This window comes from Vicugna pacos, chromosome 17 (assembly GCF_048564905.1).
Source record: "Vicugna pacos chromosome 17, VicPac4, whole genome shotgun sequence".
NCBI classification, from domain to species: Eukaryota; Metazoa; Chordata; class Mammalia; order Artiodactyla; family Camelidae; genus Vicugna; species Vicugna pacos.
This window is the reverse complement of record NC_133003.1, coordinates 19,323,759-19,341,292: the sequence shown is the minus strand read 5'-3', so window position 1 is coordinate 19,341,292 and position 17,534 is coordinate 19,323,759. Positions and strand designations below refer to the sequence as shown.

At 43.3% G+C, this 17,534-nt stretch overlaps 2 protein-coding genes across 4 annotated transcripts in view; one reads left to right on the top strand and one right to left on the bottom strand.

The window, feature by feature from the left end:
- Positions 1-17,534, bottom strand: part of CCR3 (C-C motif chemokine receptor 3) — a 119,946-nt gene that overhangs the window by 47,478 nt on the left and 54,934 nt on the right. Inside the window, exons 2-3 of one of the 3 annotated variants that reach the window (XR_012060618.1) lie at positions 12,354-12,495; positions 9,577-9,918 (exon numbers count right to left, since the gene is read on the bottom strand). The exons of 1 other annotated variant lie outside the window; for it this stretch is intronic. The gene's annotated coding sequence lies outside the window, so the exon portion shown is untranslated. Of the gene's footprint in view, positions 1-9,576; positions 9,919-9,966; positions 10,068-12,353; positions 12,496-17,534 lie in introns of those variants that run through there. One more of the 3 variants, XR_012060619.1, reaches the window with a different exon arrangement.
- On the top strand, positions 10,416-16,883 carry LOC102544494 (C-C chemokine receptor type 1). The gene is made up of 2 exons (XM_072941126.1): positions 10,416-10,678; positions 13,984-16,883. The coding sequence occupies exon 2, from the start codon at positions 14,051-14,053 to the stop codon at positions 15,104-15,106; it is 1,056 nt and encodes a 351-aa protein (XP_072797227.1). The 5' UTR covers positions 10,416-10,678; positions 13,984-14,050; the 3' UTR covers positions 15,107-16,883.

Below are 17,534 nucleotides of genomic sequence, written 5' to 3'. Positions count from 1 at the left end.
CAGGCTGCTGTCACTTCCAGTGCTGGGCGTGTACGTCCAACATACAAAGGTTCATTTATTTGTTATTGCATATGTGTTCTACTGTGCTAGTGTCTTAGGCACAGAATAACCCCCTAAAGAAGATAAAAGTATTGTATAAAAATAAATATAAATAGCAGTTCTCTTTTCTCCTCACATCCCAATGGGATGTCTTGTATTGCCGTCCCCCGACGTCCACCCGTCCAGGCATCTGCCGCAGACTCACCCAGTGCACAGGGCACATTCCTGGGTGTCAGGCAGCCTGGCTCCAAATCCTCACCAAATCACAGTAAAACACTCTCAACACTCCTCCTGGTGCTACCTCTTCTCTTCCTGCAGGTGTCCTCTATACAACACAGCCAAGTATCTAGGGAAAAAACGTAAAGTCGACCTAGTCAGTGCCCTTCAGTAGTGTCCCAATTCTTTCAGGAACACAACATGGTCTGACTGCTCCCTCCCCGCACTGGTGACTTACCACTCCCCCTTCACACCACACACAGTGCTCAGCCACCCTAGTGTCCTTGCTTGTCCTCGGGATAACAAAACCTTCTGAGCTATGACACCAAAAATGCTAACAACCAAAGACAAAATAGGTGAACTAGAGTTTACCAAGTAAAAGCTTTTGTGTTCAAAGGATATCATTAAGAAAGTAAGAAGAAAACCCAGGGAAAGGGAGAAAATATTTGCAGATCACATGCCTAGAAAGACACTTGTATCTAGAAGATATGAAGAACTATTACAACTTACAATGAAAATTAAATACCAGATGAAAAGTGAATAAAGGATCTGAATAGATATTTCTCCAAAGAACATATATAAAGGAAAAGATGCTTGACAACAGCTAGCTGGGAAATGCAAATCAAACCGCAATGAGATACGACCTCGCACCATCTAGAATGGCTATAATCAAAAGGACAGACGATAACGTATGTTGCAAAGGATGTGGAAGAATTGGAACCCAGTCTCGCTGTTGTTAAGCATGTAAAATGTTGCACCCACTTTGAGAAACAGTGTGGCAGTCCCTTTTCTCAGAAAGTTAAACACAGTTTTACATGACATAGCTTATATACCCAAGAAAAATGAAAACATATGTCCAGACAGAAACTTGTGACTGTTTATAGCAGTATTCATCCTAAATAGCTAAAAATAGAAGCAACCTAAATATCCATCAACTGATGAATGGGTAAGTAACATACAGTATGTCTACACAAAGGCGTATTGTTGGGCAATAAAAAATGTAATACACATGGAGAAACTTCAGAAATATTGGGCTAAGTGAAAGACACCAGTCACAAAAGACCACTTAGTGTTTGATTCCATTTGTCCAGAATAGGACAATCTATAGGGACAGAAGGCAGATTCGTGAGTGATTGCCTAAGGAGGGTTGTTAATGGACAATCGGGAGTGATGGCTAGTAGGTAGAGGACTTCTCTTTACGATGATGAGAATGTTCTAAAATGATTTTGATGGTGGTTGTACAACTCACAGAATGTACCAAAAATCCGTGAATTTTACACTTTGTATGGGGAAATGTATGGCATGTGAATCATGTATCAATAAAGCTGTTATGTGAAGAAAGAAGGAAAGAAAGAAATGATGCAGGAGAAATGAATGTGGGGCAAGAGGAGGGCCTTGTCCCAGGTCTCAGTTGAGTCCTTTGGGATGTGCCTCACCAAGTGTGGGTCCCTGGCTTTGCACAGGAAAGAATTGAAGGACGAGCCACAGTTGAGTAAAAGTAGATTTTGTTTAGAGAGATACATACTACATAGAGTGTGTCGGTTATGCAATATCATGTATACACGAACACCGTGCGGAGAGAAGTGAAGCAGTTCTCTGTTTTTGATTCTTAGAAAAGGATTTATATAGGACATGCACAGTGCCTCACATATCATCTAAGTTATAACAATGTTAATAATCTTAAACTACTTAGGTCCCCAAGCTCCTACAGTAAGCACAGGATGTTACATGATCAAGGACAGGTTGTTTGAACGTTCGTGCGAAACTTCATTAAGTAGGCCACCTCTTACCCAGCCGGCTGTGCCTGTCTTAGGTTGTCCTCCTCTGAGGATCTTACCTGTCATTGGCTATCCAGCTGTCCATACTGGATACATTAAGTAGGCCATTTCTTATCCAGCCTGGATATGTGACATTCCTCACAGCTTGTTTATCAGCTCATGGCTTATTCTCTAGAGCCTTCAGGTGGGGGCCTACATATTCCCCCTTTTTATTATTTATAGCAAGGAAACAATCCTGTTGCACGGAAGCAAGCAATCCCATCATAACAAGAGTTTGTTGTTGAGCTTCCTGTTGCTTATGTAAATTACATATCCATTTTAAAAGATATAACAAGGCAATACAGATCAATATAAGCATGCCAATATTAATAAAAATGCATAAATTAAGCCCATTAAACCAATTTTCAGGCTTAAGCCAATGCAATCCATTTTCAATTTGCTCAAATACTTTTTGTGCAAAAGCATCATGAATATTATGTAATTGAGTCTCCAACTGATCTTGTAAAAAGTTAATATGTTTTCCCCAAAAAATCATTAAATGCTCCTTGTAAATGTTGTCTAATCTTATACCATGGTGTCTCTGTTTTATTATATTGAGTAGGAATTACATATTGCATAGAGAATTGCCAGTCACATTTCAATTTTAATCTTTTTGATAATGCTTCTTGTTGTTCTCCAGTCCATTCTACGGCAGCCTCAAGAGCCTGTAGTCTAGCCATGATTTCACGATCTATGTCAACCTGTGTTGTAGCTCTTGATTTACATTAGTCAAAACCTTCTCAACCATATGGGCAGTATTAATAGAGGATACTAGAACTGTTGTAGCAGCTGCAGCCATGGCAATTATGATTATAGCCAACACAATAAAAGCAATGAGTGTAGGTATAAATCTTTTTGGCCTTTCTTGAAAGACTCTAATAGCACATATAAACTTTGCTTATCAGACCAAGTTCTGTTCAGGGTAACTGGTAGACATACATGAGCTCATCGTTTTAGTAGCATAACATAAGATACATTATAGTCACTAATATTTTTATGAGTCAAACAATCAGAATACCAGAAAGGAGGAAATAAATTGATGATATAAACATTAGGAGGGAAGGGACCCCAAACTAAAACGTAAGGTTGTGTAGTGCAAATCATTACAGAATCAGAAACAGATGGTGATTAACGACATACAATAGTTGCCTGACCCATTAACATAGTCTCCATGATAAAGAATTTTGTCAATAAAAGGCAGTCTGAGTCTCCAGGTGGCCTTATGCATAGAACTGAAAATAGTGTCGCCATCAAACAGTTGTAAAATGTGTCCAGAAAGTCCACGTTCACTCCAAGTAATTGGTGCTGAAGAATTTTGTCCAAACTGAAGAGACATGTTATTACTCAACAAATGTCCATGGGGCCCCCAATCCAAGAGAGTTTCATTGAACAAGGAGCTATCATGAGGACACTGTATCCTGCAGAGTGACCATTGAACAGAATAAAACTTATATCTCCAATGAGTTTTCAGTGTACACATGGGAAGAGGTGGTACTTGTGATACATTCATAATTTCCTAAGTAGTAGTTGATACAGCTGTAATAAAAGTTAAATTAGCTGCTTGATTTCCCTTTTTAGGTTGATAATACAAGTACAATTGCTTCTGTAGATTAATACAATCAGTATGTGACTTACTATATACAATACATAAAGGTGGATTGTGAGAATATAGTGTCAATGTTTGGCTGCTGCGCAGATATTCTTGCGTTGCCGCGGGAGGTATCCATATGCCACCTGTCCAAGCAGAATCGTTAGAGGCAAGAAGGGGATTTGCATGCCACCAAGTTAAAGGTGTGAATGAAGGAGGGTTTAGAACATAAGCCCAATAAGATAGATTAAGCTCAACATGCAAACATTCAAAGAAGAAAGAAGTAAGTATAAGGGTGTAGAACCATACTTTACCCATCTTCAGCTGTCCTTTCCAATGAACTTCTTAACACTCTTCTGGGGTACCCACTTTAATCTAGCACCTGTATCAATACATAAAGACCCCCTCTCCCAACATTTTATATCAAAAGGCCCTTCCCAAATATCCGTAAATGGTTTTTCTTTTTACATCTAAAGGTGGGTTTATAAACACTGGGTAAATCTATTTAGTCCTCGATTTAAAAAATCAAGTGTAAAAAGTTCATGATGTAATATATTATGGCTTTCTTGTATTATATGATTATTCCCCCCTTTTAATTTATGTAAATAAGACTTTAGTGTTTGATGACATCATTTAACAATAGCTTGACCAGTGGAATTATAAGAATACCAGTAGTATGGTCAATTTTTCAATCTTGATAAAACTGAAATAATCTTTGTAGAAAACTCAGAACCATTGTCAGTTTTAATTTTGTGGGGTTTACCTAAAACATTAAAAGCAGTTAACCAATGTCAAATGACGTTGTGGGCATTACATTTAGTATGCAATGTGGCATGTATAAAATTAGAAAAAGTGTCCACAGAAACCATGATATATATCAAACGCCCAAAGGAGGGAAACAAGGTGGTGTCTGTTTGCCAAGTTTGATTACTCTGAATACCTCTTGGATTAATGTCCTCTAAATTATAATTTGGTTTAGCAATTGTAAATTGATTACATTGTGAGTATGCCTGTATGATTTGTTTTGCTTGTCTTAAGTTATAGCATAAATAGCTCTTAAGGCCTGGACATTGCAGTGGTGTAAGGCATGAAATTGTTTAGCCTTTATAAATTTACTAATAGCAGGTTGGGTTTGAACGTAATTAGATACTATTTTATCAACATAATTGTTGCTTTTTGACAATGGTCCTGGTAAATTAGTATGAGATCGCATGTGAGCAATAAAACAGGGATATTGTCTATTGTGTAGCAAATTTTTAATATTTAAAAAATGTTGCAAACGTATTTTTGAGGGTGTTTGAGGCAATATAGCAGTGGTTAATAACGGCAATGCATTTGCCGCATATTGAGAATCAGTAATTATATTCAAAGGTTTATTAGATTTCTCTAATAGGGCTAGCTCTATTGCAGCAATCTCAGCTATCTGAGTACTTTAATGTCCTGTAGTAAATTTTGAACACCATTGTTTCCCATTAAACCATGCAATGGCAGCTTTGGACATTTTTCCAGAACTATTAATAAACAATGTAACTGCCTGCAATAAGAGTTTTTTTAGAAATAATAGTCATTAATTTTAGAGGCACTTGTCTATAAAATTGTAACAGAGGATGTGAATATTTTTTAAATGCAATTTTTTTTAGCTAATTTTTTAAAGAGGTCTGGATATCTTTATTTCTCATAAAAGAATTTTGGAATTGGCTGGCAGTACATGGTAAATTTATATTTTGAGGATTTTGTCCCATTAACTGTAAACAGCAATGTTGAGCTTTATGATATCAGCATAGACATGATAAGTAGTGGTTAAGGCCTGAGTTAATGAGTGAGACAAATAAATCCACTCTAATAAGAATAAAGTGTCCCTTTTTTATGTAAGCACCCCTGTAGGTGTCTGAGGTGTATTTAAAACAATAAGAATAATAGGTAATTTAGGTTGCAACTGTTGTAAAAATTGACAGTTTAAAGCTTCGTTAACCTTTTTAAAATTTTTGATAGCTTTAAGGGCTAATGTATGTAATGAGGTAGGTTCCCTATCTCCTTCTAACAACTGAAATAAATGATGTAATTGGACTGTACGTATTCCTAAAAACGGTCTGATCCAGTTAATATGTTTTAGCAATTGTTGCAATTGAACTAATGTCATACAAGGCTTGATATCTAATTTCATATCGTGTGGCCTAATAGTTTGTGTGTTAATAGTTATCCCAAGAAATTCCCAAGGTTGCATTTTTTGTATTTTGTCTTGAGCAACAAAAAGGCCTTTAGTTTGTAAAATTGTAACAGTTTTTTTAAATAGAAGGAGATTAGGTTTGTTTTTTATAGCCAGTAAAATGTTATCCATATAATGAAAAATATATGCCTGAGGAAATTGTTGACGTATAGTTTCTAAAATTGTTCTTACTAATTGCTGACATATAGTAGGACTATTTTTCATACCCTGAGGAAGGAATTTCCATTGATAATGTTTAGGAATCTCCTCATTGTTATAGGTAGGAACAGTAAAGGCAAATTTTTCTTATTAGCTTTGTGCAAAGGTAATGAGAAAAAAACAATCCTTTATGTTAATAACAAGTAAGGGCCAAGAGTCAAGAATAAGTGAAGGACTGGGTAGCCCCTTTTGTAAGGGTCTCGTAGGTTGCATTACAGCATTTATAGCATGCAAATCTTGCAATAACTTCCATTTTTTAAATTTTTTTAAATTATAAAAACAGGTGTGTTTTAAGGACTAGTAGAATGTTTTAAATGACCCAACTTTAGTTGTCCTGAAACCAATTTTTGTAATGCTTGTAGTTTTCTTCAGGAAGGGCCATTACTCTACCCAAACAGGTGGCTGTTGGGTCCATGTTAGAGCAACGGGAATAATATTTGGGATAGTAGCGGCAGCCCCTATTAAAAAGGATCAATCTTTAAGATTAGGTTTTATTGAGCAAGAAGGTCCCTGCCCCATAGAGTGCAGGGTATTGGTAATATAAAAGGAGTTACAAAGGCTGTTTTATTTTTAGGCCCTCAGACCTTTAGTGGGTGAGAATTTATTTTAGGTGCCATCAGTCCATCAACTCCTTGATAGTAACATCAAATTTGTGTTTTTGCCAATCAAAAGGCCAATGAAAACTAGAAATAATAGTTTTGTCCGCTCCTGTGTCTAATAACCCTGTAAGTTGCTTCCCTTGTATTGAAACTGTCGAAACAGATCTGTTATCGGTTAATGAATGTGTCCAAAAAGCTTGCTATCCTGTATGTCTGAAGCCCTTATCTCCTCTATTATTTTCAGCAAATTTTTTGAGCAGGTAAATAAAGTATTAAAATAATTTGAGCAATTTGAGATTGCTTAGGAATAATGTAATAAGAAGAGGCATGAACCATAATTTTAATTTCTCCAGTATAATCATTATCACTAACACCAGGTAAAACTGTTAACCCTTTTAAGCCCATGGATGATCTCCTTATTAGCAATACAAAATACCCAGAAGGTAAAGGTCCCCAAACTCCAGTAGAGATTAAGTAGGTTTTATTACTGTCATTTATCAACTCATTATCAATAGTCATTGGATCTAAACTTGCGCTCCCGGGGGAAGCTGTGATGAGGTCAGAAATGGTGAGATAGGACTTTGGCTGACAGTGATTCTCTACATTTGTTTTTGAGGGACAGCTGGGAGGGTGCCCTGCTTTGAAATAGCCTTTAACAATTGCTGCAGAATACGGAAATAAATCCTCTGCTGTACTGTCTGCTGCTGTCCCATGGTTACATTGCAGCATGCCTGATTGGCTGAAAATCCCCAATATAAAATTTTTCCCTTACTTACATGTAGTCGCCACGCTTTTATCATTCTGCTGCTTAGTAAGCTGTTGCCCCATGAATATTATCAGCACACCTGTTAGGCTGAAAAATCCCCCAAAATTTCCCTAATTCCACTTATGTGTTGCCGAGTCTGATATCACGTTGGGGTCACCGTCTGTCGGTGGCACGATAACATGCACACACGAACACCGTGCAGAGAGAAGCGAAGCAATTCTCTGTTTATTGATTCTTAGGAAAGGATTTATATAGGACATGCACAGTGCCTCACATATCATCTAAGTTATAACAATGTTAATAATCTTAAGCTATTTAGGTCCCCAAGCTCCTGCAGTAAACACAGGATGTTACATGATCAAGGACAGATTGTTTGAAAGTTCATCACGAAACTTCATTAAGTAGGCCACCTCTTATCCAGCCGGCTGTGCCTGTCTTAGGTTGTCCTCCTCTGAGGATCTTACCCATCATTGGCTATGCAGCCATCCATACTGGATACATTAAGTAGGCCATTTCTTATCCAGCCTGGATACGTGACATTCCTCACAGCTTGTTTATCAATTCAGCCCATGGCTTATTCTCTAGAGCCTTCAGACAGAGGCCTACAAGAATGTAGACTGTTTCAGACGGCGAGAGAAAGGCCACGAGGTGGGGGTTGGGTGCTCAAGTTAGAGTAAAAGTAGATACACACTCCGTAGACAGAGTGCAGGCAGTCCTCGAAGATCAGGCAGCGAGAAAGGCAGCCACAAGGTACAGTGTTGCCAGTTTTTATGGGATGGGTGGCTTCACATGCCAACAAGTGGGAGGACCAGTCCAACTACCCTGGGGAAGTGGCTGGGATTCTCAGGAAGTGGGCCGCTGCCCACTCTTTGACTTTTATGGTCAGCCGTGGAACTGTCATGGCACCTGTGGGAGTGTCACTTACCATGTTAATATCACAGTGAGAGTATAATGAAACTCAAGGTCTACTATAAGTCAGATCTCCTGCCATCTTGAGCTCAACGCCTATTGGGAGTTGAATCTTCCACCATTTTGGTGTTAATTGCTGTGCCGTTCTGTGAATGCCTGTGCCCTATCCCCTTCCCTTTTGTCTTGAAGGAAGGAAGGAAGGAAGGAAGGAAGGAAGGAAGAAAGGAAGAGAAGGAAGGAAGGAAAGGGGGAGGGAGAGGTAAACGAAGGAAGGAAGAAAGAAAAAGGAAGGAAGGGAGGAAGGAAAGAAGGAAGGAAGGGTACAGCTGGCAGGAGTTGGGGACATCTGGGAAGGCTTTGTAACTCTAAAATGAGGTACAAGGAAGAAAGTGTCCGTGTATGGGGTTGAGTGAAGGATGAGCCAGATCAGCCAATGCAAAGACCTGGAAGTGAGAGGGGGCTCAGCTCATTTTAGGAACTGAAAGTAGCCCACAAAGACAGGCATAGAGTGGGGTACGGTGAGTGAGGAGAGGGGAGACTGGAGAGCTCAGCAGGAGCCAGACCTGCAGAAGCCTTGTAAGCCAGCTGAAGGTTAGGACCTTCCGCAATTAGCAAATGAGCCTTAAGACTTGGGAATGCCCAGATTTACATTTTCATTCTGGCTGTAGAAAACATTAAGAGAGAATAAGACAGGAGATGGGGACTCTTTATCAGGAGATTGTCCTCCAGGGATGAAATAACTGTCACAACACAGGGAAGTGACACTGAGGACAGAGCCAAGTAGACAGAAATTTAGACGAAGAATCAGCAACTCACTAGGTGCATGTGAGGGCAGGGACCCCCAGGTATCTGTTTCTGGAAATTTAGCCAAGGGCCTTGCCATCTGCTGAGATTTTGAATCCAGCTTGGGTGGGGAGTCTAACAGTGATTTGGGTTCTGGGTGGACCATGTTTCCAGTGGCTGCACAAAGCTCAGTGGGTACCTGGAGACAGGCGCTGCCAGATGTCTTCAAAATGCAGGTTTTCCATAACTGAAAGATTTCCAAAAAATCAGCTTTCTGGAAAACCTGAAGACCTAGCCACTCTGTGTTCATATTCAGTCTTGAACAGGGATCAGCCAACTAAAGTCTGCTCACTATATCTGGCCCTTGGCTTGTATGTGTATAACCCTAGACAAAAGACTCACTCAATGTCCCACTGAAGGGCACACTGCCACCTTGTCTAAAGTCTTCATTTTACAGAAGAGGGAACTGAGTCTTGGAGGGACCAATGGCATTTTCAAAGCACATTCACACTTGTGATTTCAGAAATGGTACTTTGCAGTTATCTTGTGGAGAAGGTTCCAGGACCCCCATTTTACATCAGATAAAATGGAAATGGGGAGGGAATCAGCACAATGACAGAACAGGAGTTGGTAGCTGTAGGGAGAGCTGGAGTAAGCATCACCAGAGCTGACGTTCCTCCTGGTACCAGGCACTCTGCGACACTGCCACGTACAAGCCCACCCTGTGCACCCTCCTCTCAGCATAAGTACTCAGTGTTCTTCCGATGGAGTGGGATCTAAGATTTAAAAAGACACAGTGATCCATCCATGTCTTAAGCAGAGAGCTGAGATCCAAAAATCCAAAATCCAACCGACAACTTGTATTCCACTCCAGGCTGGAGGTTCCTTCAGGTAAAACTGCTCTGTGGGGTTTGTGGGGCAGAGACTGGGGAGCAAAGAGAGGAGTCAGAGGTGGAGGATGTAGTGGGTGCCAAAGGGAAGCTGCCTCCTGCCCGTCTCAGGCTGTATGAGCTAGATCATTTTAAGGAACAGGACCCATAGTTCCTGTTTAAATCCTTCCATTTGCAATCTTAAAAAAAAAAAAAAAAGACTATTCATTGTGGGTAAGAACTCTGTGCCCTGCCCCCTCACCACACGTAAATTCCGGCCATTCGATTGCTTCACAAATTCTGGGAACGTCCTATTACCACCCACCTCATCCCCACTCACTCCACCCAACCCCACCACCTAGTGTCCTTAGGGCAGACCTTCCCAGACTGAAGTGCAGCTGAGGGAGCAGAATAAACCTTAGAGAGAACTTGGCCTTCCAGAACTGGCCACTGGTGGTGTGTGGCCCATTCATGGACATGTGACCATACCAAAAAGAAGAAAGTTGTCCCCTCCTTGTCATTCTGAAAGATTGAGAACTCGGAGTCCTATCTTCATTATCGCACAGGAAGCTAAGAATTTCTTAATCAGGACCTTGAACCTTGAACTCATAAAGACTCTAAGAGCTCCAGACACAAAGACTGCTTGACACAGTCCTGTGAAACCAGAGTAAGTGACACTTGTCTTTTCTGTCTTTTCAGTTGTTGTTGAGGGCACTGTTGTTTGCACACAGCCAGGTGGGACTGTAGTCCTTCTCCCACTGTGGGACATGACTTCTTTTCCTGTCTGTCTCGAATGTGGGGGATTCTTCAAGGGCAAGGCAAATGTCTAAGTAACCCACTGATGCATCTGTAAGGCAATGGATTGTATAGAGATACTGAGGCTGAATGGATTTATAAGACTGGGTGCTCAGATGTAAAATAGGGTAGATTTTTATAACATTTTTTGGCTTTTGAGGGTTTACTCAAAACAGGATGCTTTCTTGAACACTTGATTGTTGGTGACTCACTAAGAAGATCAGCCCAGTATTAAAAGACAAGAGGCACTTTCTGTGGAAAGCTATTCAAGTGGAAATTAGTTGCCAAATTTCCCCATGTAAACAAAACCCAAATGAGGTGGTGTAAGAAGATATTGTAGCAAGGGGGAAACTAGTAATTAGAAGAAACTTTGCAGATGAAAAGATGATTTAATACTGAACCAGTTTCTTAAGAAGACTAGAACCAAGGATGCTCAAAATCAGGACTGCAGGCTACCTTTGGAGGAGATGGAATTTCACCTACCTGAAGGCAGGGAGCTGGCCAGCTGACTTTTTGCAAAGCATCCATTCTGTTCTAACAAAGAGGCAGGTCAGGATTTCATTCTGAAGATAGAGGGGTACGGGGACTACTTGGAGGTATCTCCTTCAACTGCTCCCCATAAAATCTAGAGGGTCCCAGACTTTCAGAGTTAGAAATTCCCAGAAGTCTGCATAGCCTGCCACCAGGCTTTGTGCCACTCACTGACTCTTTAGTCCTGACTCTGGCCCCAGGACAACTCTAGGCTGTGCAGACTGCGGGGCACGGATGTTTTGTTTAACAGTGTTTAACAGCTGACTCTCGTGAAAAAAGTACCCTGAGTTCTAGTGTTTGCCGATCTCCATGTGTGAATATTCCCATCATGGTTGATTTCAAGCTACCAACGTGCTGAATGGGGAGTTGGGAAGAGATACATTGGCTCTTAATGAATTAGCGTAAGCCAGCTCCCGCACGCCACCAGGCCTGGGAATCTTCTACTGTTGCAGAGTGCCCTTTCTCTCCTCAGAGACTTTCAACTCCCGGGCTAAAGGATGCTAGCACAGGAAGGCTCCAGGCTCCAGGGCTACGGCTGACTATTGTTGCAGTGACCTCAGGGCAGACTTCTGTAGCTGGCTGCCTGCCCCCTTTGCCAGCATCCCCCAGCCTTGCACTGCTTATTCTTTCTGCTGCCTGTTACTAACACCGTAACCTGCCGGCCCACCCAAAAGTGCTGACGGCCAAGGCGAGCTGTCAGCACTGGCAGTGGTAGCAGCAATCAGAAATTGCCGACACAGCTTGTTTAGCGACTGACAGCCTGGGTGTCTCCAGAAGGAGGCTTGATCGGCTGTACGTGAGTGCAGAGATAGAGGAGTGAGCCACGGGGATGGATCTGACGGGAAACGACAGTCCGCCCAAGTCAGGGTGCCCAACAGCGCCACGTGCCTTCATCTCCACCTACCACTGCGGTAATGTGCGTTTTGCAGGCAGGAAACATTCATCAAGCAGTGTAGCAGGAAGAGCACTGGAGGCTCCAGATTCAAGACAGGAATTATGCTGTAGATACCACCTACCTTATGGATCGCTGTTTAGGCCAAATCAATTCAAATCGGTGGCAACATTTTAGAAATTTCAAACTGTAGTGCAAATGGGTGGGACAGTCAGTGTCCATCACCGTCAAGCAGAATTCATCTTCCAGATTAAGTACAGAGAGACCTGGCAGGGGGACAAGGGGAGTGGAGTACCTCAGCCAGAATAGGATTGATGCCTGGGACATTCCTGGTGGTGCCACACCTCAGAAAGGGGCCCCTGCAGGGAAGGAGATCCCCTAATATTTACTGAGGGCCCGATGATTTCCAGGGGATGGCTTTTCTCAGACATTGTCTTACAGTAGCCCTGCAAGGTAAGGTTTACTTTCCCACCTTACAGATGAGGGACTGAGGCTCAGAGAGGTCAGTTACCTTATCCAAGGTCACAACAGCTGGTAGGTTACACTAAAATCGTGCTCCCTTTGGGGAGGCATCTTCAATAAGTGATTGGAAAGGATTGGAAAGGAGAGCTAAAAAGCAGGGCCTGGGGGAACGTGCTACAAACGGCAAGCTATCTCTTGGTTTTTTGGTTTTGGTTTTGTTTCGAAGCACCTCTGGGGAAAAATATCTAAAACTTTTTTCAGCAGAATTGCAGCCTCTGCCTGGTCACTGTGCCACACTTCCTGTCTTAAGACTGTTCTGAGCCCTTCCTCCTCTAAACCCCTCTTCTCCTTACCAGATCTCGCCACTCCTCCCAGCCTGTGCTTGCCTTTGAGTCCTCTTCAAGGCTGTCACAGGAGGTCTGCAGAGTTGCCTGTGTAATTACAGAGTACAGTGGGGCGTGGGCCAGGCTGAGTCCATTGTACTTCCCTCAGTGTCCTCATCTACAAAGGGATGGGGTTGGCCTTCTAGGGTTTCGTTGTGGCAGCACTATTGGTGTTTGTTGTAGGGTAATTCTTGCATTGCAGGACATCCTTGTCCCTGCCTGCCAAAGGACTAGTGTCCCCCAGTCTTTGTGGCAATCAAAATGCATATATACATTTTTATGTGCCCCCAGGGCGCTGTGTCAGCCCTGGCTGAGAATCTTTTAACCCCAAAAGTCTTGAAGATCCATTTGTAAGTTTTTGGCTCTCAGCTAGGACTATTTTCCCTCCCAGCATTCTTCTGGGGCCATGCTCTGTGACTGGGGGAAAGGGAGCAAGTGGTGTCAGGAATGGGCATGAGAGTGGACACACCTGGGTTTGAGCTCCAGGTTTTGTTCCAACCAGCCCAGTGTCCTAACCATTCCCAGTTTATGTGTCATCACCTCTGAAATGGTAAACAATAATGGTCCCCATCAAGGTTGGTAACACTAAGTCCAGTGCCAAGTCCACGGCAAGCACTCAGGAAGCATTGGTCGAGAGTAGTGTGGTGAGGCCTCCCTTTGTCTGTGCTCTCCATCCACTTGACTTTTCCTTCACAACACCCATTGCCAAAGCAGTTGGATTACTGATGTGCGCACACCTTTGTTTGTTGCCCAAACCCCCAATTAGCCAACGGGTTGCATGACGGCAGGGAGAACCTGGGCCTCCCTTGCTCAGCGTTGCTTCTCGGGGCACAATACACAGTAGGTTCTCAGTAAACACTTGTCAAGTGCTTGGAGACATATAATCACTGCCTTGTTTTTGTTGTCCAGAGCCCCCTGCCTTTAACAGCAAAGTAAATACAGAAACGGTTTCCCTTGACCAGTGGGAGAAGCCAGGATGGAAATTTCAGCCACCCCGAAGGACTATGACATGACCACAGAATATGACTATGGGGGCTCAACCCCCTGCCAGAAGACAGAGGCGAGGGCCTTTGGGGCCCAGCTGCTGCCCCCCTTGTACTCCCTGGTATTTGTCATTGGCCTGATTGGCAACATCCTAGTGGTCCTAGTTCTCATGCAATACAAGAGGCTCAGAAGCATGACCAGCATCTACCTCCTCAACCTGGCCATTTCTGACCTGATCTTCCTCTTCACACTGCCCTTCTGGATTGACTACAAGCTGAAGGATGACTGGGTTTTTGGGGATCACATGTGTAAGTTGCTCTCTGGGCTCTATTTCATCGGCTTGTACAGTGAGATCTTCTTCATCATCCTGCTCACCATCGACAGGTACCTGGCCATTGTCCATGCAGTCTTTGCCCTGCGGGCTCGGACCGTCACCTTTGGTATCATCACCAGCATTGTCATCTGGGTCCTGGCTATCTTGGCTTCTGTCCCAGGATTTCACTTTTCCAAGACCCAGTGGGAGTTCACTCACTATACCTGCAGTCTTCATTTTCCTCATGAAAGCTTAAGAAAGTGGAAACAGTTCCAGGCTCTAAAATTGAACATCTTGGGGCTGGTGTTACCTCTGTTGGTGATGATCGTCTGCTACACAGGGATTATAAAGATTCTGCTCAGACGACCAAATGAGAAGAAGTCCAAAGCTGTGCGTCTGATTTTTCTCATCATGATCATCTTCTTTCTCTTTTGGACCCCCTACAACCTGACTGTCTTTGTTTCTGCTTTCCAAGACTCCCTGTTCACCCATGAGTGTGAGCAGAGCAGACAGCTGGACCTGGCCATACAAGTGACGGAGGTGATTGCCTATACCCACTGTTGTGTCAACCCCGTGATCTACGTCTTTGTTGGTGAGAGATTCCGCAGGTATCTACGTCAGTTGTTCCATAGAGCAGTGGCTAAATGGCTCCCCTTCCTCTCCACTGAGAGGCTGGAGAGGGTCAGCTCCATGTCCCCCTCCACAGGGGAGCATGAACTCTCTAATGGGTTCTGACTCAGCCCCCTGGAGGGTGATCCAGGACCCAGGAAGAGTAACCTGCCAGCCATGCTGCCTGGAGCCGAGACGGCTTGTCCCTCCTGGCTGGATTCTGACGCCTGACACACCGTGGAGTGGTAGCCACGCAGGGTTGAAGGAGCTTCATGGCAGTATAGACTATATCACCTGTGGGGCTTGAGTTTCCCCCTGGTCGTCTCTTTGGTAAAAGGAGATCAATGAATGAAATGGTACATTGCAGAAGAGTGGGACAAAAGATGACAGGGAAGGTCTTGGTCCCAACAAAGTTTCAGACTTGTGAACAGTAACATTTGTAAGCCAAGCCGCTGAGCATCCCCCACCGCTGCCCCCATCAGCAATGACTTGGAAATAGTGATTTTCATAGTTGACCCCACTCTGAGCCCAGAGCTTGTCAGGTGCCAGCAGCCACCTCCACCCACCTCACCCCCACTGCAGACTGTAGCATCCTAGACACCCGGAGAAAACTAGAACTCATGATGCAAGAACTTGAGACCTGATGGGAAATAGGATTGGGGAACTGCTATGGGCCGTGGAACTAAGAAAACCCTTAGAGAGATCTTTATATTTATTAATCCAACGGTTCAGGCAGTGGGCTAGACACAGACCTAATGTATCAAATGTTGTACTTCTTGAAATAACCATACAGGGAATGATGTCATTATTTCCTTTTACCATTCATTTCTTCCTAGGTATTGTTCAGAATCTCCCTTCCCTGAAAGTTGACGAGCAGGGCAGTTAATTCTGACAGCTTTGTTGAGGCATTTGCTAATGGGCAAAAGGAGATTGGGCTGGTTTTCCTCCTCTGGTTCTCCATCCAGTCCTTCTGGCTTTATGGATCAGAGGCTGGCTGCCACCTTGGACCCACCACTAGGACCATGACCTGGTTTGCAAGCTGACGGGGTTTGAGGCCAGTGGGGGTACAATGTCTACCAGGAAGGGTGGGCACTCTGCCAGTGCCAGAGTTTGAGGGGCCCTTAAGTCAAGCTCATTTATCCCAAAGATCCTTAACACTTCAGCTCTCACCAAGGACCTCCTGTCCATTGTGTCTTTCTTCCTCTTTGCCTCAGATGTATGTTTCCTTAAAAATGATGTTCTTAATAAGAAAAATGATTTTCGAGAAAAGCTTAAAAACACAAAGGGGGAAAAAAATGAACATCTGAATCACCCATAATCCCACTACCTAGGGACAACCACTGTCCATTCGTAGATGTATTTTTCTTTTAGTATGTTTTTCTCCTGTACATATGTATGTTTATAGTCGAGGTAGACTTCAGCTGTACTCACTCACTCTCCTGCTGTTGTTGTCTTAAATAACGGTATGTTGGGGTCACTTTCCCAGGTCAATAAATCATTTCAAACCATTGGTATTAGTGCCTGCACTGAATTCTGCCTCAGGAACGCACCCTAATTCATTCCTCCATTTCCCCGTTGAATCCCTGCACAAATCAGTTCAGTCCAGCAACGGTGACCGAGGAGCTGCTTCGTTCAAAGCGAGCTCTCTGAGCCCTGGGAGACATGGATGCAGGAGAGAAACTGTTCTCACAGAGCCCTCAGCTGGGTGCAGTGGCAGGTGCAGGACCCACCCGAGCCCAGGCTGGGCGGGCAAATCTGCCATCGAGCCTGTGGTGCCAGGGCAGCAGCAGGGGAGGAAAGACTCCATCAGTAGGAAGCACCCTAAGCAAATGGGTGTCCCACCCTACGACACAGTCACACCATTGAGCTGGCCTCTCTCTTTTGGACACTAGACTTTTGTGCTCTTACCAAGTCACCTTCCGCTTCAGTCAGGGAACTACTGGATGCTCCTGCTGTCTTTATGCAAAGAAGCTGGTGTCAGGAAGGTTTAGGAAACTCCTGTCTGAGGAGGAAGAGGCCACATTACACTGGGCTTATGATTCCACACGGGAAATGTGGAAGCAAGTGGATGTTAGCACTCCCTTGTAAACCGGCCCACCCTCTCTGCAGTGGGAAGAGAAGGGAGCTTGATGGAATCAAGAAACATTTGTCCACACTTGGGTAAAACAGTGCTGCATCAAAATACAGTATTTTATTCAGAACAATATCATAGGAATGTTTCACAACATCCTCCATCAACGTTTGAAATAATACTTATTTTTAAGCTAGTTATGAATGCAATCCATGTTCAGTGCAGAAAACTGGAAACAGGCAAAAAGCCCAAAGGAGAAAAATGGAAGCACCTGCAATTCCACTGCGCAAACGTAGCCTCTCTGAGCACAGTCGTATCTTAGTGCATGTCCTTCCAGTATTGTTTTCTAAATGCACACACACACTCACACACACACTCACACACACACACACACACACACACACTCACACACATCCAGTCACACTGAACATGTTTGTGTGTAACCTCAGTAAGTTTGACACATAGAAAGCACTCAGAAAATGC

Excerpts from the sequence above, each read along its gene's own strand:
- LOC102544494 (XM_072941126.1), top strand. The coding sequence starts at position 14,051 with ATGGAAATTTCAGCCACCCCGAAGGACTATGACATGACCACAGAATAT.